This window comes from Martes martes (assembly GCF_963455335.1).
Source record: "Martes martes genome assembly, chromosome: 16".
Lineage (NCBI taxonomy): Eukaryota > Metazoa > Chordata > Mammalia > Carnivora > Mustelidae > Martes > Martes martes.
Genome location: NC_137904.1, coordinates 43147659 through 43173177, shown reverse-complemented (window position 1 = coordinate 43173177; position 25519 = coordinate 43147659). Strand labels below are relative to the sequence as shown.

Genomic DNA, 25519 nt, shown 5'->3' with positions numbered 1-25519 from the left:
TACTGCCATATAGTTTCTAAAGTGGTTGGACAGTTTACCCTCCCGCTAGCAATATTGGAGAGTTCCAATTGTTCCACATCTTGCCAACACTTGTTATTGTCAGTCGATCTTTTTAAATTTTAGCCATTCTGGTGTGTCTGTAGTGGTATTTCATTGTGGTTTTAGTTAGCATTTTCCTGATAAATAATGATATTTAATACCTCTTCATGTTTATTGGCCATTTGGATATCCTCTTTTCTAAAGTTCTGTTAAGTCTTCTGTACAATTTTTTAAGTTGGGTTGTTTGTATTTTTTCTTATTGATTTTGTAGACATTTAAAAAATATTTTAGAAATATGTACTTTGGGGGCACCTGAGTGGCTCAGTGGGTTGGACCTCTGCCTTTGGCTTGGGTCATGATCTCAGGGCCCTGGGATCAAGCCCCACGTCGGGTTCTTTGCTCAGCAGGGAGCCTGCTTCACCCTCTCTCTCTGCCTGCCTCTCTGCCTACTTGTGATCTGTCTTTCTGTCAAAGAAATAAATAAAATCTTAAAAAAAAAAAACAAAACAAAACAGGGGTGCCTGGGTGGCTCAGTGGGTTAGGCCTCTGCCTTCGGCTTGGGTCATGATCCCAGGATCCTGGGATCAAGCCCTGCATCAGGCTCTCTGCTCAGCGGAGAGCCTACTTCTCCCTCTCTCTCTGCCTGCCTCTCTGCCTACTTGTGATCTCTCTCTCTGTGTCAAGTAAATAAATAAAATCTTTAAAAACAACCACCAAAAAGAAAAAGAAAAGAAATATGTACTTTATCAGATGTGTATTGCAATTTTTTTCTTCTGGCCTGCAACTTGCTTGTTTTCTTAATCTATTTGATAAGTAGAATTCTTAACTGTAATTAAGACAAATATATCAAATTTTTTTTTCTTTTGGAATTGAGTGCCTCTTACATCCTGTTTAAGAAATTTTTACCTACTCAAAGACCATAAAAATATTCTCCTCTAGAAATTTGATTGTTTTAACTTTCACATTTAGCTTTATTACCCACGTCAAAATAATGATTTTTTTAAAAAAGATTTTATTTATTTACTTGTCAGAGAGACAGAGGCAGGCAAAGGGAGAAGCAGCCTCCTGCTGATCAAGGAGCCAGTGCAGAACTCGATCCCAGGACCCTAAGATTGTGACTTGAGCCGCTGGCAGACGCTTAACTGATTGAACCACCCAGGCGTCCAAATGAATGATTGTTTTTGACCCCAGTTATTTTATAACAGAAACTATATATTTTGTGGTTATAAGATGAAAATCTTACTTGGAATATGTTGGAGTCAATCATTTTAGCACTTTTCTTTTTAAGAAGCAATGACATGAAATGCCCATTCTTCCTTTTCTCTCTACATGTTTGTTTGATGGCACATGATATCCATGGTAAAATAAAAGCATATTTATTTTTCTACAATTTTAGAGTAATTGGCCTTTTAAAGAAAATAACACTAGATGTTGCATTGCTTATTTTAGCCCTGTGCCCAACAGTCTTTAATTTCCTCATTAGACATTTAATCTAGGGAGAAAATAGCATATTTTCTTTAAAAAGAATAAGGTAGGAAAAACTGGAATGGTGATGTGGGTTGTATTTGATCTGGTGTCCCTACAGAAGTAACCTTGCTATTTCTTAACTTTTACCTTAGCCCAAGGTAGAAAGGAAGGAAGTATTTTGGGGTTAGAGGAATTACTCTCATTTTATATCTTCCTTTCTCCTCGATCATAGTCAACTGAAGTGTTTGCAATATCTGACCTACTTCTAAAATGTATAATTTATATAGAATACTTTAAAACATTGTTTAAATTATTTGAAACTAAGGTGTAATTAAAGACATGAATCCTGCTTCTCTTCTTAATGTGTCTCTGACATCATACCTCTAGACAATTATGTGACTTTGTATTTTTTTGTCTTTCTTTGTGTCTTGAATTTGGTGTGTATAATCAGGAGAATAATAAATGCCACTGCACCTGTTTATCTTGCAGAAATACTGTGAGATAATATGAAATCTCATTTGCACCACTGGACTATGTGCTGGATGTCCCATTTTTGGAGAGCCAGAAACAAAACCAAGTTCAGAAGAAAGCTCTCACAACATTGTTAGGAACTGAGTGGTAGCATCTGAATGATAATTTATCCTGTATGTTTCCAGAGAGCTGAACTAGGACCTGAAATGGACATTTCAGGAAATTCGAGTTCAGCTATATTTAAGGAGGAACTTTTTTTAACCATTTGAGTTTTTCTGAAGTGGAAAGGAATAACATTCTGTATTATTGGAAGTCTCAAATATCCCAAATGGGATATTTGAGGAAATTCAGGGGAAGAAGAGGCGAGATAGCTAAGATAACCACTCTAATGCTGATATTCTAATTTCATTATTTATAGAGATCATTTTTCATTATACATTATAATATTATACTATACATTATACATAATATTATTCTGTGGTGTTAAGAGTCCAGGAATGATTTTAAGTGGTAGTATTAAGCGAACTGGTGAAAGACCTTTCAGAAATAGTAACTCATACTTCTGTTGCATTGCCACATTTACTGTACTGACTGTTACTGTTGCGATTGAACACATTTTTGTAGTCAGTGATTCAATTTCCAAAGGTTTTAGTAAAAAAGTAAAAGTGAACATTTTATGTAAGAGAGAATATTTTTTTCAAAAGATGCATGGGGATAGGGCAGTCAGTTTACCGTTATAAAGATTAAAAGGAGTGTCAACACTGAGAGATAGCTTTCTGGCAGCTGTCAGGCATCAGTGTCGCTGGCAGCTGGCAAACTCAGCACAGGAGTTTCTCTAAGATTTACCATCTGGCTCTTCTTTAGCACCTACACTTTCTACCAGGAGAACAGACCAGTGAATAGAAATCTGATTTCTGAAACTAAGAACAGAATTTTGTTAGCTGGTATTCTCAATTGAATGGTAATTAGAATAGTATTAAAATAAATGCAAGTTTACAACCATTTGAGTTAAAAATGATTACAAATTTTGTTGCCAATATAAATATTTGGTTTTGTTCATAGATAATTTATAATAGAGCTAAGAGGTAAAAACTTTCACCCAGGAACTTTGATGAATTCTCAATTAACCGGACTGCTGTCATTTCCAAGTTTAAATTTTATTTGTAATCTATCTCCTTTCATTTAGCAGTACGTAAAATGCTAGAATCTCTGAGAAAAATCTCAGTATCTTAACAAAAAATTCTAACAAGTGAAATTGTTTTCAAAGGCATCTTTGTCAATGAGAAGAGAGTCTGAAGAATAAAAACAAATTCGAAATTGTCATCTCTCAGTAAACATGATGAAGGGTGGTTTTCAATACTGGTGGAAAACCGTTTGGGATTGCTAGTAAAGCTTTGAAATTCTGGAGTACTTGGAAAGCTTCAGAAGACAGTCCAATACATTTGTCAGCTATCTCAGTAATAGAATGGTTATACCTTTTATAAGATTTGTTATTTAAGACATAAGGTGTCAATGGATAACACTGATGATTTAATTAAACCTTATCAGGAGATTAGTTATTTAGTTGTGGGAAGGGCAAGAGGGCAAATAATTGGAAAAGAGTGTTTGCTAGGATTTTCTGCTAGATTATAATTCTGGATTTTAAATGAGATAAGAAGGGCGCCTGAGTGGCTCAGTTGGTTAAACGACTGCCTTCAGCTCAGATCATGATCCCGGAGTCCTGGGATCTAGTCCCACATCAGGTTCCCTGCTCAGTCAGCAGGGAGTCTACTTCTCCCTCTGACCCTCAACCTTCTCATGCTCGGTCTCTCTCATTCTCTCTCTTTCAGATAAATAAAATCTTAAAAATAAATAAATAAGATAAGAAAAATAGTTTTATCTAATGATAGCAAAATAACCCTAATGGTAATATGATGCCAGATATTTATTTGTACACATACATATAAGTATATTTTTAAAATATTGTGTCTGGGTGTTTGGCATCATGTAGTATTTTGTTTTTGCTTCATTTTTGTTTTTTTACCCTCCAAAAAGTAACATTAATATTTCAAAGAGTATGAAAGGTGCTGTCTCAGTGCTTTATATCTTTGATTACTCCATTACTGGAAACCATAACTTTTTCTTGAAATTCCAATTGCAGGAATTTTGGAAATACTGAGAAGATGGTCATTGTTGTTTCCTGACATAGTATCTTTAAAATTTTGCTTTATATGTGTTTTTTTAAAGATTTTATTTATTTATTTGTCAAAGAGAGAGCACAAGCAGGGGGAGCAGCAGGCAGAGTGAGAGGCAAGCAGAGGGAGAGGCAAGCAGAGGGAGAAGCAGGAGCTCCGCTGAGCGGGGAGCCTGATGCGGGACTCAATCCCAGCACCCTGAGATCACGACCTGAGTCAAAGGCGGACACTTAACCGACCGAGCCACCCAGGCATCCATAATTTTTATATGTGGTTTGATTTAATTTTTCCCGATCCAGAGATTTACTGTTTGTTTTAAAGAAATACCTTTACAGTGGTATCCCAAGAAATGGCAGGGTATTCTAAAATCTAGAGCAGAGCCATTCAGTAGAACTTTCTGTGATGATCGAAATGTTCCTTTCCTGTGCTGTCCAATATAGTAACTACTAGCCACATGTTCTGTTAAGTACCTGAAATGTGGCAGGTGTGACTGAGAAACTAAATTTTATATTTTAATTAATTTACATTTAAAGTTAAATTACCACACATGGCTACTGTATTGGATGATATGGTATTAGTATTAATAACAGATCTAGAGCAGGGCTCCTGTAAAGGACCAGACAGTGATTGTTTTAGGCTTTTTGACTCATATAGTCTTTGTCACAACTGTTTAACTGCCGTTGGAGTACAGAAGCAGCTATAGACAGCTCATAAATGAAGGAGTTTGGCTGTGTTCCAATAAAACTTTATTTTTGGATAATGAAATTTGAATTTCATAATTTTCAAGTGGCATAAAACAGTATCCTAATTTTTTTATCCATTTAAAAATGTAAAAACCAAAATAAAATAAAGTAGGATAAAATAAAAATGTAAAAACCAGCAGAGGAGAGGAGGAAAAAAAGGTAAAAATCCATTCTTATTTCACATGCCATGCAGAAATAGGTGGTAAGTTGTAGTTTGCAGAACTTTGATCTAGAGTGTCCATAAGGATAAATGATAGAGGTGCAAAAATTCATGTGTGCATTCGATAAATACTTATGGAGTGTCGATCATGAGTAAACACTCTTCTGGGACCTGAAGATACAGCAAAATAGTCATAAAAAATATAGACAAGGAGTGCATGGTGGCTCAGTTGGTTGGAGTGCATGGTGGCTCAGTTGGTTAAGTGTCCAACTCTTGGTTTCTGCTCAGGTAATTTTCTCAGGGTTGTGAGATCAAGGCCCACTTTGGGCTCTGTGCTAGGTGTGAAGCTGCTTGGGATTCTCTCTTTCCCTCTCCCTCTGCCCAACCCCTCCCAAATATGTGTGTATGTGTGCCAGGTGGTGACAATGAAGAGATTTTATGAAGATAAATAAAGGAGGGTAAAAGAAAAGAACATGATAATGGAGGATGACATTTTTGTTAAGTTTTTAATTTTAATTCCACTAGAGTTAACATGCAGTGTTATAGTAGTTTCAGGTGTAACAATATAGTGATGCGGCAATTCTCTACATTACTCAGTGCTTACCATGATAGGAGTACTCTTTGATCTCCATCACCTGTTTCACCTACCCGCCCTCCCCCATCCCCCCCATTTCCCCCACCCATAGAAGATGATGTTTTATATAAGGTAGTTAGGTAAAGCTTGTTTGGTAAGGTGAATTTTGAGCACACACCTGAATGAAGAGAGGAAGTGGGCCCCATGGTGATCTAGGGAAAGAGCATTCTGGCTAGAAGGAAAGGTAAATATAAAGGTCTTGAGGCAGGAGTATGATTTACTTATCAAGTAAGAGAAGAGATGTAGAAAATAGAGGAGATTTTTTTTTTTTTGAGGAGATTTATACTTAAACACAATTAACCCATTTTGGAATTCTTCCATCATGGGCACCATTTATGTGTAAACATCAGCACAGGAAATTATATTTATTTCAAAAGAAATACAAGGACCCTTCGTTCTTCACATTCTAGAGGGTTCTTTTGGAAAATATTTTAAAGCTATGTTGATGGCCAACATATTAAAAAGACCCTAGCAGACCCCATCAAATAGAACATTTCTGAGGGTTTGGACTGAAGTTAAAGAAATTACAAAATGATCCATTAAAAACTAAAAAGTTTTTGCTGTGCTTAGAAATATTTAACAGGTTTCTAGTCTTCAGTTGGAAATTCCTTCACTACCCACTACCGGGCTTCATGTTTATATGAGGACCTTTAAGTTTAGGTGGAAAAAATGTACTTCAATCTCTTTTGTCTTTATGTTTTGTTTTGTTTTGTTTTTTTAGTGCCTAAGGAGAACATCCATGTAGCCTGATTATAAATGCTATTAATGTTTCCTTTAACTTCTGAATACTAAGGTAGTCAGAATCTCCTTTTTCTCTTAGAAACTGTACTAAGTTGTTTCTGGTGTTACTTACAGCACACAAAGGCTGCTTGAAAAAATATTGAGAGCTATTTAAATGCCATTGTCAGAGACCTTAAAAGGTTCAGGGGACTGGGACCTTTTTCCTTTAGGTCGCCAAATCAAAAGCCACCTTGCTCTATAGTAACTAAAAGATATTTTCACATGAAGGTTGTTTATGTGAAACCTTTGAGCTAGTTTTCTTTCTTTTTTTTCCTGTTACGAATCCCTTTCGTGTGCAGTTAAAAGTTTCACATTTAGTTTTTTTTTTAACTTTTTTTAAACGCTATCAAACTTACAGAAAAGTTGCAGTGCAGTACAAAAACTATTTTTTCAAGAATTTTGAGGCTAGGTTGCTGACATGATGCCCTATCACGCTTGAAAACTTTAATGTACTAAAGTGTACTACTTCTACATAACGTAAAACAACGTCCAAATCAGGAAATAAACACTGATACATTACTACCATTTAATCCTCAGACCCCATTCAGATTTCTCCATTTGTTTCTACAGTGTTAATTTACTGCAGGAGGAGTCAGCTCAGAATCACACATTGTATTTAGTTGTCAAGTCTCTTCACTCTCCTTCAGTCTGGAACAATTTCTTGGTTCCTCAATCTTTCATGACCTTGACAATTTTGGGTATCACAAAGCTAGTTATCATGTCAAATATTCCTCAGTTAGAGTTCATTTTCTCATGGTTAGATTCATCTTATATGTGTTGGCAGAAATATCACAGAAGTGATGCTGCCTTTTGTTATCAGATGGCACATAACTTTCATTTGTCCCATTATTGATGATGATCACTTTGTTTAGTTACAGTAGTGCTCTTTTCATCTTTGTAATAATAATTAATTTGGGAGAAGCACCTTGAAACTATATAAATATTCCATTCATCATCTGACTTTCAGTTTACTTACTTATTAATGTCAGTATGGACTCATGAATTTGTTTTTTTCAATAAGTTATAATCCAGTAGTATCATTATTATTTTGATACTTCCCCTGTCTCAGATTTGGCCAATGGAAACCCCTTCAAGATGATTTCTGTGTCCTTTAACATATCCTCTTCATTCTGGAAGCACTTCCTTGCTTTGTGACACAACAAAATGTTCCAGACCCATCGTATACTTTTTCCTGCCGTTTCTCCAAGCCATTTCTCCAAGGAGCTGGTTCCTTTGAGTGGAGAATGATATTTAGAAGTGAATATCTGGATGCCAGAAGTTGTTGTGGTGTCATTGCTCCCAGGTGCTCTCAGTGGACAGGGCTAGGGACTATATGTATATATATCCATATACATATACACACATTTACATCTGTATTTTATATCTGTTACATAGAGTAGAAGTCACGCATTCACACCAGTACCTTCATTTCCAATATAGTACCACAGGGTTTTTTGTATTTGTAACTCCCTTCTCTGACAGAGAAAAATCTGGCTCTTATCCTTGCTATATTTACTTATTTGATCAAGCCTCTTTATACAATCAATCATCCATTGCCTCTATCATCCCTTCCTTAGCACAGATGCTTTTCTTACCTCATTTGGGTTCTGACATCCTGTACAATAGGTATGGTGTTATGTGGACATTCTTTTCAACTGCTCAGGCTATGACATCTTCATGCAAGACTGTCCCTAATATGTAAATGCCCTCTTCATTCCACTCAAGTTCTGGTATTTTACACTGGAGCACCCCTATGCATGGAAGCTCTGCCCACTGTCCCCATGTAGGTGCATTGCTTAACCCACTTAGGCTCTTAAAACCCACACCAGACCACCTCTATGCATAGATATCCTATGTATCATGCTTAGGCTCTGACTCATGCTAAGCTGTCCCTTATCTTGGATACGTTCTTTATCCTTCTTCAACTCTAGCATTCTAGGTCAGGCAATTCTCCTGCCTGAATGCTCTCTTTAGCCTACTCAGTCTCTGATTTCCCATTTGTCTGCTTTCCATATAGAATCCGTCCTTACCTCATTCAGACTGCCCATTCCATATGTCATACTCTTCAGGGTAGTTGGTCTCCAGCAGCCTGCCTTGGGCTCTGTCCCTTCCTTGTATAGATATTGCTCTCTCCCATCTTGGGTTTTGACACCCCATACCAGGCTGTTCCTTTGCTTATTTTAAAAATATGTGTATTTTCCCTGCCTTTATGCTTTGCTGCTATCATCTAATGGATAATCTGTTAAAATTTTAAAATTAAAATAGAATATAAATACAGTGACTATATTTTTCAAAACAAAAATTAAAATATGACCAGACAACAGTATTGAATATTTGAAATTAATACTGTCCTGAACAGTTTTGGGTATATGATCATCATTAAAATAAAGAACAAAGAAGATTTTCCAGCAATGGAGGAGTACCTCCTATTGACCCAGCCTTCCAACAGATAACAATGATAGATTCTGGACAAAATATGAAAAAATCTATTACCTGAAGACATTGGAAAATGTCAGAACCAAACTGCTTTTATGTTTGCTTGTTTTAACCCAAGGGTAGGCACCAATTTTAGCCTCAGGGTGACCAAAACTTGGGTAGATAATCTGCAGTTACACTAGCTTAAGAAGCCATAGCAACCATATCAGCCTGGGAAGTAAGGAGGGAAATCTTGGTATGAAAAAGGCAGATGGCTTTTTTATCTGTAAATTCTCTGGCTGCTCCAGATCTCTAGCTGATCACTGAACCACACATATATGGGGTCACACTCTGAGCAGCCCATCTGAGACTAAATTATTGAACAGAGATTAATGCCTCTGCAAGATACCAGCTTGTGCCAGTTTCCCTGGGACTATGAAAATTCTCTCATCTAGAAAAATCCTCAATTCCAGGCATGCTAGAACATTTGGTTACTCTAGTTGCTGCTCACTAGAGACAGAATTCGAGTTTGAGTCTAGGCAAGTTAACTGCATGCTTTAAAAAGTAAAATAAACAAAGAAAAACTCCTATACTCTCCAGAGGAATTTAACAGAATCCAGAAATTCTGTAACATTTCATTTATAATGTCCAGGGTACAATCCAAAATCATTAAGTCATATGAAGAAGTAGGAAAACGGGACCCATACTCAAGATAAAAGGAAATCAATGGTGACTGACCTCAAGATGACACAGATATTGGAACTGGAAGAAAGGATCTTAAACAGCTATGCTAATTATACCCAAAGATGTAAAGGAAAGTATGCTCGTAATGAATTAACAGATAGGAAATCTTGGCAAGGAAACTATGATAAAAGAACAAAATGGAAATTCTAGAACTAAAACTTATAATATCTGAAATAGAAAACTCAGTGGACAAACTTAACAAATTAAGATGACAGGAGAAATAGGAAGTGCACTTGAAGACATATCAATGAAAGTATTCAATCCGAACAACACAGAGGAAAGAAAAGCCATTGGGGTGGGGGGAAAACAGACACTCAGGGAACTGTGGGAAAATATTAAAAAATCTAACATACATGCAGTTGGAGTCCTAGAAGGAAAGGAGCAAGAGGATGGAAGAGGAAAAATATTTGAAGAAACAATGGCTGAAAATGTCTCAAGTTTAGTGGAAAACATAATTTTACAGAAGTTTAGTGATCCTAAGTGGGATAAATTTAAATAAAATCACACCTAGGTATATCATAGTCAAACTGCTGAAAATCAAAGGTAAAGAGAAAATCTTGAAGCATTCAGAGAAAAAGAATACATTATATAGAGGAAAAAAATAATACAAATATCACTGACTTCTCATCAGAAACAATAGAGCCTAGTAAGTAGTAGAATGCCATCTTTAAAGTGCTGGAACTTTAAACTGTCAACCTAGAATTCTGTATCAAGTAAAAATAGCCTTTAAAATTAAAAGCAGGGGCGCCTGGGTGGCTCAGTGGGTTAAAGCCTCTGCCTTCGACTCAGGTCATGATCCCAGGGTCCTGGGATCGAGCCCCGCATCAGGCTCTCTGCTCGGCGGGGAGCCTGCTTCTCCCTCTCTCTCTGCCTGCCTCTCTGCCTGCCTCTCTGCCTACTCGTGATCTCTGTCTGTGAAATAAATAAATAAAATCTTTTAAAAATAAATAAATAAATAAAATTAAAAGCAAAATTAAGTAAAAATCTTTAAAAAGGGGTGGGGGCAATGCCTGGGTGGCTCAGTCTGTTGAGCATCCACCTCTTCATATTGGCTCAGGTCATGATCTCACAGTCCTGAGATCAAGCCCCACGTTGGACTCCACACTCAGTGTGGAGTCTGCTTGTCCCTCTTCCTCTGTCTTTGTCCCTGCCCCCACTCCTCACTTGCTGTCTCTCTCTCTGTCCCAAATAAATAAATAAATAAAAATCTTTAAAATTGAAGGCAAAATAAAGATATTTACAAATAAATGAAAAACCAAGAAAAATTGTCACTCACATAGTTCCATGATTAGAAATGCTAATAGAAGCTCTTTTGACTAAAGAAACATGATATCAGATGAGAACTCACGTCTTCAGGAAAAAATGGAAAAGTACTAGAAATGTTAAGTACAAAGTAATATTTTTTTCCTCTTACAATTACTGTATAGATAATTCATTTTATTCTCCTTGTGGTACTTTTTAGGGAGGGTAGAGGGAGGAAAGAACAGTCCTGCTCTGAAGAGGAAATCTGCTAAAGCTTCCAAAATGGTATCCTTATTAAATGCTCCAAATCTGAAAAAAATTTACTCTAAGTAGCTAATATTTGTAATCCTTTTTCTTTTCAGATACAAAACCAAATGTGGAACTGAAAAGCACTCAGGAACAGTCTGTGTCCACAGGTAACATCAGGTCTTTCTAGAAATATATCTTTACTGAAATTACCAAAGGAAGAAGAATATTCTGATCACAGTAAAAATGCAATGGAAGTATGTTGGAAAAAATTTGGTTGTCTCTTTCTGACACAAAAATAACTCATCCCATTTAGATTACATAAATTCTTTGGCATTATTGGGCCAAATCACACCCTACTTAATGTTGATCACTGTTGTTTTTTTTTTTTCCCTTAAAAATGTTTTTTAATGGACTAGTTTAAATAAAGACAGTTTTTGTTGAATGGTGTAGTAGCTTCTGTTTTATCTACTTGTGCTTTTCACTATAGATAGAGGTCAGCAAACCTTTTTGTGTAAAGGGAAAGTTAGTACATTTTTAGACTTTGTGTGGGCCATAGTCTGTTTCCTATTCCTTTTTATTTATTTTTTAAAATTTTATTTTATTTTTTCAGTGTTCCAAGATTCATTGTTTATGCACCATCCCCAGTGCTCCATGCAATAAGTGCTCTCCTTAATACCCACTGCCAGGCTCACCTAACCCCTTACACCCCTTGCCTCCAAAACCCTCAGTTTGTTTCTCAAAGTCCACAGTATTTCATGATTCATCTTCCCCTCTGATTTCCCCCAAATCACTTTTCCTTTCTTTCTCCTAATGTCCTCTATGTTATTCCTTATGCTCCACAAGTAAGTGAAACCATGTGATAACTGGAGGAGATTATGCTGAGTGAAATAAGTCAAGAAGAGAGTCAATTATCATATTACTTTTTAAATAACCCTTTAAAAATGTAAAAACCATTCCTACCTCCTGGGCCCATACAAAAACAAGTCACGGCTAGATTTGGGTCTCAGGCCATGGTTTGCTGACTCCTGCTCCAGAATAAATTATAAACATTTAAAATATTTTCCTAAAAATAACTTCTATGTTTTCTGGATTGATTAACTCACTTTGGATCAAAATTTATGCTATATTACAAAATTTATCACTCAAGTATCTTTTTGTCTATTATATTGTCAATTATAACCTTATATTTTAATTGAACCTGTACCTCATGTTAGTTGTTCAGGTGTGCACTTTATCTTAGTCATTCTGAGCTTGAGAAAAGTGAGCTACTATTTAGAACAGTGTTTTAGAGTTCACAGAGTATATATTACAACACGCAGAAATGAGCAATTTAATGTGTTTATAAATAAAAACATGAGTCCATGATAACCATGTTTTTAGCACTTCTTCATCATAGATTTTATGAAATATGTTTCCATTTTACTACTGGATTCCAGCAAAAGTCTTGCTCCATGTGTTCAGTCATGGGTGCAGCTGAAAGGAATGCCACCCCAGAGTTTCTAGTCACTTCTCCTACTTCACCTAGCTTCAAGTGCCATAGGATTCCGTATCTTTGACTATTTGTTGTATGAAATTGTTACTCAATAAATATTTCATTGAACATTAGGAAGGACATTAGGAGTTTGATAGAAAGTGAATGAGCTTTTAGTTTATTTCTTTTGTTAACATCTTTTTAAGCTACCATGCTTGAATATGAAATAATACCAGCTACATATTCCTTTTTTCTAACACCTAATATTATCAGTATTTATATAATATACAAATATATTTAAATATATTTCTATTAAACTTGATTTTTAATATCTTTGCTATTTGTTTAAGCATGCTTTTATTATGTCTGTTCTCTTTCACTTATGAACTCCTGTAATACGTTATATTTCCCTTACTCTTTTGTCTGAATCTACATTATAGACCTGTATTATCTCTTGTCTGAGTCTTGCATTATAGTTATGATCTTGTCTTATCTACATCTGTAAATTATAAGCTCCTAAAGGACAGGAATTATGACTTACTCATATCTGTAGCCTTGTCTGCATTTAGTAAATGTTCAAAGAAATAAAGGAACATGAGGGTCAATACATCTTCCTCAGAATCACATTTATAATGTGAACAGAAAAGGAAAATAAGATTTGATATACTGTTGCTTATGGGTTTTCTCTCAGGAAAACATGTTTCCCAAATTGGGTTATGCCAGTGTTGTTGAGCTCAGTATTTCTCAACACTACATAAATGCTTCTTGTTCATAAATAGCAATAGTGTCCTACTGAATATTGTGAGACATACCAAAAGAGAGAGGATTTCTGCCAGGAAAGAATGTGAATGCATTTTAAGTCAGATGCACCCTGGGCATATTTCTGAACCTCAAGAGTTTTCACATATATTCCACCTGGGGTATATATGAAAGGGATACTGGGTCATTAAGAGATTATACTAAAATGGATTCTACTTAATAAAAATATTACATTTTTACATATAAAAAATTTTATATTGTAAAAATCCTTTAAAGTTGGCCTGCACAGTTAAAATTCTTTTTATCTCCTAGAAGGCCCAGTGATTTTGAATGACTACGATTTAACCAAACCGCATGAAACAGAAAATGTGGACAGTGCAGAAGGCCCAACCAATGAAGATGAAGATCTAGGAGGTGAGTCATTGTTATGGACTAAACATAGTTATAGATAAGGTTGAGGCTCAATATATAGAAGAAATCAGGATCTCCCAAGGAAAACTTGGATTTATGGACTGAATATTAAGTTTTCTTCATTTTATAAACTTAGTATTTAGGGGATCCTGGGTAGCTCAGTTGGTTAAGTGTCTGCCTTTGGCTCGGGTCATGATCTCAGGGTCCTGGGATGGAGCCCTGCATCAGGCTCCCTGCTCAGCGGGGAGTCTGCTTCTCCCACTCCCTCTGCCATTCCCCCTGCTTGTGCTTTCTCACCCACTCTGTCTCTCTCTCAAATAAATAAATAAAATATTTTTTAAAAATTAATATTTAATTATTTGCCAAAGGATATCAGCAAACTTTGAGAATTTGAGGTGCTTATTCAGAGCTCAAGTTATACCAACTTCATTTTTAAAATGTGTATTTGACTCTTTTCCATTATAAAAATAAGGAATGTTCATTAGAGAAAGTTTGGGGTATTTCCCAACACCAACAACCAGTTCTCCAATTCTTCATATGGTAACTAGGCATCCAACAATCCAATTCAATTCTCTTACTAACTCCTGGAGTTAGCACAGAACCCACAAGTTAAGGGCTCAGTCCCACAAGACTGCCCTCACTTTAGACACCAGTTGAAACTACCAGGTCTCCACATTACCTGCACTTCTGTCCAGCTTGGTTACATATGCAGGGTTTTTCACAACTACTACCCTCAATTTTAATAAGGTGCTAGAATCTAGGAAAGCACTTTACTTACTATTATGAGTTTATTATAAAGGATAAAACTCAGATGGAAGAGATACATAGGGCAAGGTATGGAGTAGGAGGGGATGGAGCTTCCATACCCTCTCTGGGCACACCGCCCTCCCATCATCTTGATGTGTTCACCAACCCAGAAACTCTCTGAAACTTATTGTTCAAGAATTTTTATAGAGCTCAGTCTTCAGTCCCACCCCACCCCATCACTTTGTCTTTCTGGTGACCATCCTATCCTAAAATAATCTAAGGTCCTTACCCTAAGTCATCTCATTAGCATAAACTCAGATGCGATCAAAAGGAGATTGTTATAAATAAAAGATATTCCTGGGACGCCTGGGTGGCTCAGTTGGTTAAGCGGCTGCCTTTGGCTCAGGTCATGATCCCAGCGTCCTGGGATCGAGTCCCACATCGGGCTCCTTGCTCTGCAGGGAGCCTGCTTCTCCCTCTGCCACTCTGTCTGCCTGTGCTCGCGCTCTCTCTCTCTCTCTCTCTCTCTCTCTGACAAATAAATAAATAAAATCTTTAAAAAAAATAAAAAATAAAAAATAAAAGATATTCCTATCACTCAGGAAATTCCAAGGGTTTGGGGAACTCCTGTGCCAGGAACCTAGGACAAAGACCAAATACATTTTTGTATTTTACCATAAGCTACCCACTGGTCTTTGACCATGAATCTCTTATAGCAAAAGGATTGTAAAAGTCAAGGTACTGGTAGGGTGCCTGGGTGGCTCAGTGGGTTATCAGGTCACATTATCAGGATCATGATCTCAAAGTCATGAGATTGAGCCCCTGTTGAGCCCTGTGTCTGGCTCTATGCTCAGTGCAGAGTCTGCTTGAGATTCTCTCTCTCCCTCTTCCTCTGCCCGTCCCCCTGTTCGTGGCCTTTAAATAAATGAATAGATGGATGAATGGATAGATTAGATAGATAGATAGATAAAATCTTTTAAAAATAAATAAAATCAAGTAACTGACACATTACTACAGTCACATTCAGTCTTTAATAATTATTCCAGCCCATCATTATATCATATGAAAATATCTCCCAGGGTGAGACCACTTAGATTTGAAGGCTTCCATTTGATTTTGTCAGGTTCCAAAAACAGGACTGGTCTCCGCAATATATGGGTTCCCCTTTTCAGCATCTGGTATAATTGAACTGAGAGACAATATATATTATCCTCTTGCTCTGAGCCTCTCTTGAGATTTTAATGTAATACTGGATTTCCTTCATTACGTAACCGTTTGATTCATTTCTTTACCCTCAGCTACTATTCCGTCTTCATTTCTACCTGAACCTTTCCATGTTTGGAAGGAACTTTAGGTTTAATGCCTGTGCTGGTCTAGATTGCAGGCAGCAATACTAGTCTAGCAAGTGCCTCCCCCTCAATCCATTCTTATTCCTACAGGGTAGAGGTACTCAGGTACAAAACCAGCTGACTCTTTATACCACTAGCAGCAGAGCTGGTTTCACTGTTACCTTCAGTTTGGGCAAATGGAGTGAAGGCATAACCTGCCCTATCAGGCCTTTAGCTATTCCAACATAAAGATTTAAAACTGTAGTTATGGTTTCTTGCTTCAGAATCATTCTGTTTCGAGCACTTGTTGCAGCCCTATCCCATGACTACTCCATCAAGTAGGAAAGAGAAAGTTGAGGTGATGAAGAAAAAAAAGTTGAGTGAAAGAAAAAAGTATGGTCATCAAACCAGTGTCCTCTCCCCTTGGGAAGAATTATAGTCATACCAATATATTCCCCCCATGGAAAGAAATTGTATAGTCACATTAGCGCCCTCCCCCAACCCTCTTCCCCAGATCCACTAGAAAAACAGGAATCCATCAGTGAGGATACTCCCTTAGCCCTGCTCACGTTGAGTGTGAGCACACATTCTTAAAGACATATACACCAGCCCTTCATGCCTACAAGTTCTCCTGTTTTAAACGTTTCAGTTGCCTATTCCAATTCTCTATGAAACTATTCTTCTGAGGACAATATCTCTCTGCCTGTCATTTAATATTATAGGCTGTAAAGTGTATTTCTTGTCCTAAAGAAATGTGATTTGGTGGCCCAAATTGGTACAGTATCTTCCAATCAATTTTTTTGTTAATACTCTGACCATTTGCATCTACCACCAGGTAAGCAATGCACAGTCCAGAATCAATGTCTAAAACCCATTTGTAGCCCTTCTACTCTGGTTACTGGCATTGGTTCAGTATAATTTACTTGCTAGTGGGAGGCGCCTTCCCTCTGAGGACTCTTTCCCATAGCCATAGGCAGCCTCTGTCTCTCTAATTGGCATTTTGAGTGCAAAGGGAATGTGTCCAGATTCAGCCTTCTGTATTGCCGTGGTCCCCAAATGTCTCCTCCTTTCATGAACCCAGGTAGTCACTTCAAATAAGTACAGTGTGATATCCACTTGGTTCTAATTACCTTCCAAGCCTGGAAGGGGATTCTTCTGATGGGCATCAACATGTCCTACTTTAATGTACCCCTCAAATTTCTATACTGATTTCTGTATGGTCATGCTTTCAATGGGCATCCCTTTAGAAGACCAGTTTTCCTTCTGCCTATCCCTATGGCCAGGCCACTGGCCATCACCCATGACTCAGGTAAAACCCAAAATGTAGATAGAGGCTTTTGTCATTGTTCCATTCCTCCATCACTGCTAGGAAAACAGTATGGAATTCATCCACTGAGTTGATTTGTTTTTACATCTTCAGTCGGAGTGGTGGTCTTCCAAACAGGACATTTTTCATTTACCTTGGAACTGCCACCCATAAACCAAGCAGCTCTTTGTTGTTCAGTCACAGCTGTTTATCATGCACCATCCAAGTAATGATATAGCTTCACATTGTTCCGAAGTTGGTCCCTAGGGGAAAAGACTCTCGGCTTGTGAGTACCTCCTGCTTGCATGCCTCAGGTAGCATAATCCTGTATAAACCATTTCTGTCTTATTATGGAACTCTCCTGGGCATTGCTCTCCCAAAAGCCTTAGAGCATTTCTGTGACATCACCTAAGACAGTATGTGTATTTCAGATGTTAAGACTGTTTTTGTACTGCAGTCATAGGGGCAGTTTCAGTTAATGTCCAATAGCAGGCTGCTAATTGCCCTTCGAATGGAATTCTCCACTCCATAGTCCTAACAGCTGCTGGGAAGCAATTTCAGGCTTTTGCCATAAACCCCAGTTTATGCTCCACATAGAGCTACCACACAGACTCTGTCCCCACCCAGCACTGCCACTTCTCATCTACACTGTGGACTTGGGCAATCTCATCTATCCCCATTTAGCATTTTGAATTAATAGGACAGATTTACATGCCTTCTGTTTTATAGAAACAGTTAATTCCCTAGTCACACACAATATCCATGGCCATAAGACATTCAGGTAAGAGATGCAGCCGCTTCAAACATACTAGCTTTCCTTCAGACTTTTGCCTTAATCCTTCAACCCTTCCATTCCTAACTGTGACCTATCAACAGGTTTTGATTTTATAAAATGAGGTAAGGGAGATGTTCCCCAGTCAGACATAATATCCATTCCCATAATACTTTCAGGTAAAGGAGACACAATTTCTTCACATAGAGCCTATTTAAACATTCCTATTTCCATCTAAGCTTCCACCTTAATCCTATCAACCCTTAAACATTTCTATATTCTCTCAAAGTGAATATTCCTGATGGGCTTCACTAACAAGTTGTTTTGTTTTGTTTTGTTTTTAATTTTTATTTTTTATTTTTTGAGAGAGAGACAGTGAGAGAGGGCATGAGTGAGGAGAAGGTCAGAGGGAGAAGCAGACTCCCCATGGAGTTGGGAGCCCCATGTGGGACTCGATCCTGGGACTCCAGGATCATGACCTGAGCCGAAGGCAGTCGTTCAACCAACTGAGCCACCCAGGCACCCCACTAACAAGTTTTGATACCACAGCGAATGAGGTTGCCATGTCAGGGAGTCCCAGAAAATTTTCTTCTCTACCCCCTGACCATTTTACCCTTTCATGTGCAGAAGGCTTTCCATCCCTAGTGAGAGGCTGAGCCCTGTCCCCTTTGTCATGACAAAGATTAATCTGCCTATTGCCTTAGCTAATTTCAGATCAGATTTCTGTTTGTACTCTTTGTCTTTTGGCTTTGTAAGTTCCTCTACACTGGAATGAATAGAGTGCCCTTTAATGGAGGAAGTCTGTTTGGTCCACCCAGTCTTGCACAGTGTTGTCTTAAGAGCTTTGTTTCAAACCCTTCAATGTCTGTTTCCTTTATCCTGTTTCTTAATAAAAATCTAAAGATTTTCACCCTGCTGAGATGAGTCCTTTGACGCTCCCCTTTCTTTCTTTTTGTTTTGGCCTTAACCAATGTTTCCTTTATTCTTCTTATTTCTTAGTAACCATTTACAATTTTCCACCTTGTTGGGACAAGTCCCTTGATTCTCCCTTCTGCCTTTCCTCATTTTCTCATTAATTAACTTTATGTTTTCATTAGCCTCTGTAAAACCCAAGAGGGGAGGCTAAGACTGTAGATTCACTCTGGTTTCTTCTACTGTTGCTCGATTTTGGAGTAGGAAGGTTACATGGGGTACCCATACAGAAGGAGCTCTCTATTCTGTGTTTTCTTAGATTCTGTGTTTGTCTCTTTGGAATCCATTCATCATAGGACCAGTTTTATTAATTGTATTGTCTTATTTTTGTACGCTTTGATATTTGAGGCTTTTATAGACCTGGGAAGACTGCTTCTCCCAGGGGTAGCCAATTCTTACAGATAGCAGAAGAGTTAACCAGGATCATGCTTTTCATATACAAACCAATCAGTCCAGAGCCTGTACCTCCGAACTATCTCCTTACCTAATTCTCATATACCAAGCTAATATTTCCCCTGCCCCAAATCATCCCACAGCCAAGTATATCAGGTAACTAAAGACCATTCTGTGTCCCAAAGTCTTCCAGGATTATTCAAAGCAGCCAATCCTATACCGTTTACTCTGCCTACCTTGCCTTTTCTCAGAAACTCCAGTAAAAACTCTGGCCTAGGATTTCCTTAACTGCTCTTTTCTGCCTCCTGACTGACACTGGTGCTTTCCTCTGTGGCCCTGTGAGGGCACTACCCCTCTATAGGTCCTGTGAATATAATGAACTTCTTCCTTCCAATCTTTGTCCTCATCTCCTCCTATGGCTTTACTAACTTTACCATACCATATCCAATATGCACATTTTTATAACACCCCTTTAAACCACAGCATTTATCATGACCTTGAGAACAGGCATATTTAATGAATGAATATCTCTGTTATCATAAAGCCAGTCCCATATGGCTTACATACAAAGTTTATCAGCTGTTTCATCTGGATGTTCCACTGGCGTTTATAGAGGGAGTCAGATAGTCCTCTTCTCAGAGTAAACTGACTCTAACAGTGGCTTTTATCTGGTCCACAAGGCCGCTGTGTGTCTGGATCACATACAGCCATCCGATTATTCCATAGCGTGCTGTGGGTTGGATATCAACCCAAACATGCTTTTCTTCTCTGTAGAATCAAAACCAAATACACTTCCCCTAAATTAGTCACTCTTACTGTCCATTTTAGTAATGGTTCTTTAGGAGCTAATGATACTGATTCACAAAATGAGACAGCCCAGCCCTTTCACACTATATCCCCTGGTTTCAGTAGTTTCTTGGTTTTGCCCTCCAACTGCGTAAACTGTCTTTTTGGTGACCAGAGGCCTTAGAGGTACTCTCTATTGTTCCCTCAAAATTTTACCTTTTGGGGCAGCTTTGAGCTTAGTATCTGAAGCTTAAAGTGACTGAAGTCTGAGCTTGGTCCAACATCAAGATTTGATCTAACACTCTTTTTTCATTTCATTTTAGTTAATTCAGATTACAGTAACCAATTTCACTTTTTTCCTGTTAGTTTGCGTTTCCTTATGCAGCCAGTGTTCCAGCTCCACAGGAAGGAGATCCATCTCTGAAAACCTTTGGTAATTTTACCTTTAGTCACTGATCACAACACAGCTGCTTTTCCATAACATGGGTGACCATGAGGCCAGGAATCAGAGGTTCCTCCTTCCTTGCTCTTTCTTCTTTTCTCTTCCCAAACCACATGTTTCCATGAGCCAAGATTGTTTTAGCAAATCCCACCCCTGACACCAATTCTGGGATTTATTTTCCAAAACCAGTAATTTCTCCAGACACCAACTGGGCATCCAAAAATTCAATTCAATTCTTGTAATAATAACTCCTGGAGTTAGCACAGAACCCACAGTTGAAGGGCTCAGTCCCACAAGTGCCCTCACTTTATTTTATTTTTATTTATTTATTTATTTATTTTTTTAACTTTATTTTATTTTTTAAATTTTATTTATTTGAGAGAGAGAGAGAGGAAGAAAGCATAGGCAGGGGAGAGGGGAGGGCAGAGGGAGAGGGACAAGCAGACTCCCCACTAAGCCGGGAGCCTGATGGGGGCTCCATTCCAGGACCTTGGGACCACAACCTGAGCCAAAGGCAGACATTCAACCAACTGAGCCACCCAGGTGCCCCAGATGGCCCTCACTTTAGACACCAGTTGAAGCTACCAGGTCTCCACATTACCAGCGCTTCTGTCCTGCTTGGCTATATATGCAGGGTTTTCCACCACCACCCACCTCAGGTTTGATAAGTTGCTAGAACGACTCACAGAATCTAGGAAAGCATTTTTCTTACTATTACTAGTTTATTATAAAGGATACAACTTCATGGGAGCTCCATGCCCTCTCTGGGCACACAACCCTCCATCCTCTTGATGTGTTCACCAATCCAGAAACTCTCTGAATCTCATTGTTCAAGAGTTTTCATAGAGCTCAATCTCCAGTCCCTGTTCCCCCTCCCAGAGGTTGGTGGTTGGAGCTGAAATCCTTAACCCTTAATCACTTTGTCTTCCTGGTGATCAGGTGATAGGTGATCAGGTGATCGGTGATCATCCCATCCTGAGGTTATCTAGAAGCCCCACCCTAAGTTCATTGCATAAACTCGGGTGTGATTGAATGGAGCTCGTTATGAATAACAAAAGACACTCCTATCCCTTAGGAAATTCCAAGGGTTTTAGGAACTCTGTCAGGAACAGGGGACAAAGACTAAGTATGGTTTAATATTTTACCACCTTTTAGAAAGTTCATAGAATGAAAAAAGAAAAACTTACCTCTCTCCCTACCACCCAAAGATAGTCTTTGTCAGCACTGTGGAATACTTTTAGGCTTTTTTGTGAATTCTGAGCACTATATTTATATTAACATTGCACACATTTTATGCTAATATTTATGTTGATAAATCTGATCACTATTACTTTATGAATGTCACTCAGCTCTCATCTTAGATGTCATTTTTTCAAAAGATTTTCCCTGACAACCCAATCACTATTTTAACACATTCCCTATTTTAATTCTCTGCATGGCACTTACCATGGATAATTTTGGAGTTTTATTTATTTCTTTATTGTCTTTCTCTATCTTTTATGAGCCAGGATCTTGGGCTTTTTCACTGCTAGGTATTTATAGCACCTAGAATAGTACTTGGCCTTCTTTTGTTTTAGATTCTTAAGGGACTAAGAAATATAGTTCTATGTCTAAAACCTCTGAGATTCAAATCACAGCTTCAACTAACATTCCAGCTCTGCCTAGCTATACATTCATTTGTACCAGTTCTTAACCACAGAGACGAAAAATGCTGCCTGGCACAGGATGTGGTCATTTGTGCTGAGGAAAGGCATACAATGTTCTACCAGCTTCATGCAACCTCTTGAAGATGCTATCCATGGAGTCACACTCATAATGAAGCAAATGATAACTGTGCCTTTAGCTTGCATTTTTCTGAGTTAGATTTTCTGAGTTTTGATAGGTGATGCCATTAAGTTTATGTTTGGACCTTTGGTCTGGAAATTTATAATTATGTTAGAAGTCACTCTGGATTCAGAAGTAGCCTATGCATTTTATGTTTTCAGGTGATCAGAAAAAAACCACAACAAATTAAATACTCAATCATTCCAATTTTAGTATATTTGCTGCTGAAGTGAGCACCAGATTAAATACTCAAATGAATATATTGGGATGCCTGGGTGGCTCAGTTGGTTGAGCATCTACCTTCGGCTCAGATCATGATCCCAGGGTCCTGGAATTAAGTCCCACATTGGGTTTCCTTCTTGGTGGGGAGTCTGCTTCATCTCTCCCTCTGCCTCTGCCCCACACCCCCTGCCCTGGCTTGTACACTCTTTCTCTTTCTCAAATCAATAAATAAAATCTTTAAAATAAATAAATAAATAAATACTCAAATATAAACAATAACAACAAAAAACCAAACATCTCCATTCAATAATAGGAATTTAAAAGAAATATTGTAAAAACCCATGTGATATAGCACTTCCATAGGAATCCATACAATAGATTCCAGGCCTCTGCATTTTGACCCTGTTCCAGGAGTACATCCAAGGAGAAAAAAGAGACATTCAGCCTCTGTGGTCCACTTGTTTTGGATCATCTTTGACTGTTGTAGCTTCCAAAGTCATTTCTATCTCCTTACCTCCAATTCTATGTCAGTTGATGAATGGAGTATCAGTGTATTTTTCCCAGTTGTTAGGGATCTAAGAGTGTTGTAACATTTCTTGGTAGAGACTAGAAGGTATAATCAGTCATTCTAAGTAATTTGGGAAAAACAGAAGAAATGGCTTTTTCCACTAACCCTGATTTAAAAAGAAATGAGGAGCGCCTGCGGGGCTCGGTTGGTTAAGCATCCAACTCTTGATTTCTACTCAGGTCATTATCTCAGGGTTGCGAGGTCAGGCCCCAAGTTGGGCTCCATCTCTGTGGTCAGTTGGGAGTCTGCTTGAGATTCTCTCCCTTTCCCTTTTTCCCTCCCCACACTTACACTCTCTCTCTAAATTAAATAAATCTTAAAAAAACAAAAACAAACAAAAAAAACTGAACAGGCTGACTTTAGCATTAAAAGATTAATCCTTTATTTCACAATTAAGCTCCAAACTGATTACTATTAATGTTGGCACTTAATCTGGGTCATATACCTTTGAAAAGATTGTTACCAGGACTCTACTTTTTAAAAAGATAAAATATGATCAGTAGATACAAATTATACATGCTAAACTGTAAAATAGTAGAACTGAAAAGTAGCATTGGGGCACCTGGGTGACTCAGTTGGTTAAGCAACGGCTTTCAGCTCAGGTCATGATCCTGGAATCCTGGGATCCAGTCCTGACTCAGGCTCCCTGCTCAGTGAGGAGTGTGCTTCTCCCTCTGATCCTCCCCCTTCTCACACTCTCGCTCTCTCTCTCTCAAATAAATATTTTTTTTTTAAAAAAAGGAAAGTAGCATTGCCTGGAAGAAGTTATGTCTGTTGCATAAAAAGGTACTACTGTCACATTCAGCATAGGGAAACATTAAAACTAGTTAGGATTATAATTTCAAAGATAATTAGACTTAGCGGTGCCTGGGTGGCTCAGTCGGTTAAACAGCTCAGGTCATGATTTCCAGATCCTGGAATCAAGCCCTTCATTGGGCTTCCTGCTCAGCAGAGAGTCTGCTTTTCTCTCTCTTTCTCTCTCCTTTTTTGGACCCCTCCCTACTACTCATTCTCTCTCTCTCTCAAATAAATAAAAATCTTTTAAGAAAAGATAATTAGAATTATACCTTTAAAGGAAATTTAGCTATCTAAAAGCATGCTTTAGAGGATCCTATTCTATTTAAGTTTAATGAAAGCATTTTTTTAAGTTCTCCAAAAAGTTTTAGAAATTAAGATCTGTCCTAGAATGTTTTAAACTCAGAATAATTGTAATCATGTCTGATTTATATGTTAAAGAAAATGAAATGTCATCTGTATCTTTCTAAGTTTCCAGCTTTTAGAAAATTGTTTATAGAAGATTAAAAGTGCTCACTTTATTTTTCTCTTATGGAAAGAAAACTAAATTTTTTAGGGGGAAAAAGTGTTTACCCAACTAGAAGTATTGCCTGAGAAACAAAACATATGCAGAAAAAAAGACTTCTAAAAGATATTAACATTTAACATAAATTCACTTGTTTCCTACCATCCGGATATTGACCATTTTTTAGAGTTTTTGTTGTGTTAAGTAATCCCCAGGCCTAATGTGGGGCTCCAACTCACGACCCAGAGATGATTTTTTTTAAACTATATATTCCTATGAGCTTAGTGCAGGAGTTGGCAATTTTTTTCTGTAACGGGCCAGATGGCAAATATCTTGGGCTTTGTGACCAAATGATCTCTGTTGCAGCATCTCAACTCTGCTATTGTAGTGTAAAACAGCATAGAAGATATATAAATGAGTGTGCATGGCCATATGTATACCAGTAACTTTATGTACAAAAGCAGGCAGTGAGTCAGATTTGTCCTTTAGATCATAGTTTGCTGACTCTTGGCCTGATGTACACATTTATTGTGTGATGAGTTAAGAATGTTTTTGCTCCTTGAAAGAACAATGATCACGTAAATATTTCAAAAGAACATCAATGGGGATTCTAACGCTATTATTTTGTAAAGAGAAAAAATATATATCACTAACAGCTTTGTTTATCTTATACATAGATTAGCTCCTTATGTAAATTAATTGGTCACAAATAAAATGATATGTGGATTAAATGTGTTACCTCTTAGTTTTAGTTGGTTCATCCTTTCTTCTTGAAAATTTAAATCTAATAGACTAATACACTGGAGATATTTACATCAATTCAAGTTTATTTCCTCCATGAGACCTCCTTGTACTATCTCAACTCCCTCAAGTGTAGTCTTAGGGCTGAGTTTTTGGAGTGTGTTTAATTAGTACTTGCTTAAGCACCTAATTATACTGTGTTTGAAACTGTGCATGACAAACTTTCACCCCATTACATTATAAGCTTTTTGAAAAAAAGAGCCCTAATAGCCTACATTTATATCTTTGTAAAAATACCTACCCTATAAAGTGATATAATCTAAGTGGATTAAAAACACAAGAAATGAAGAGGTTCAGAG

At 37.7% G+C, this 25519-nt stretch overlaps 1 protein-coding gene across 1 annotated transcript in view; it reads left to right on the top strand.

Moving 5' to 3' along the window:
* Positions 1 to 25519, top strand: part of IKZF3 (IKAROS family zinc finger 3) — a gene marked incomplete at its 5' end in the record, with an annotated part of 84245 nt that overhangs the window by 13280 nt on the left and 45446 nt on the right. The window contains 2 exon segments of the mRNA XM_080826858.1: positions 11232 to 11285; positions 13661 to 13762. Coding sequence (XP_080682984.1) covers positions 11232 to 11285; positions 13661 to 13762 — 156 coding nt within the window.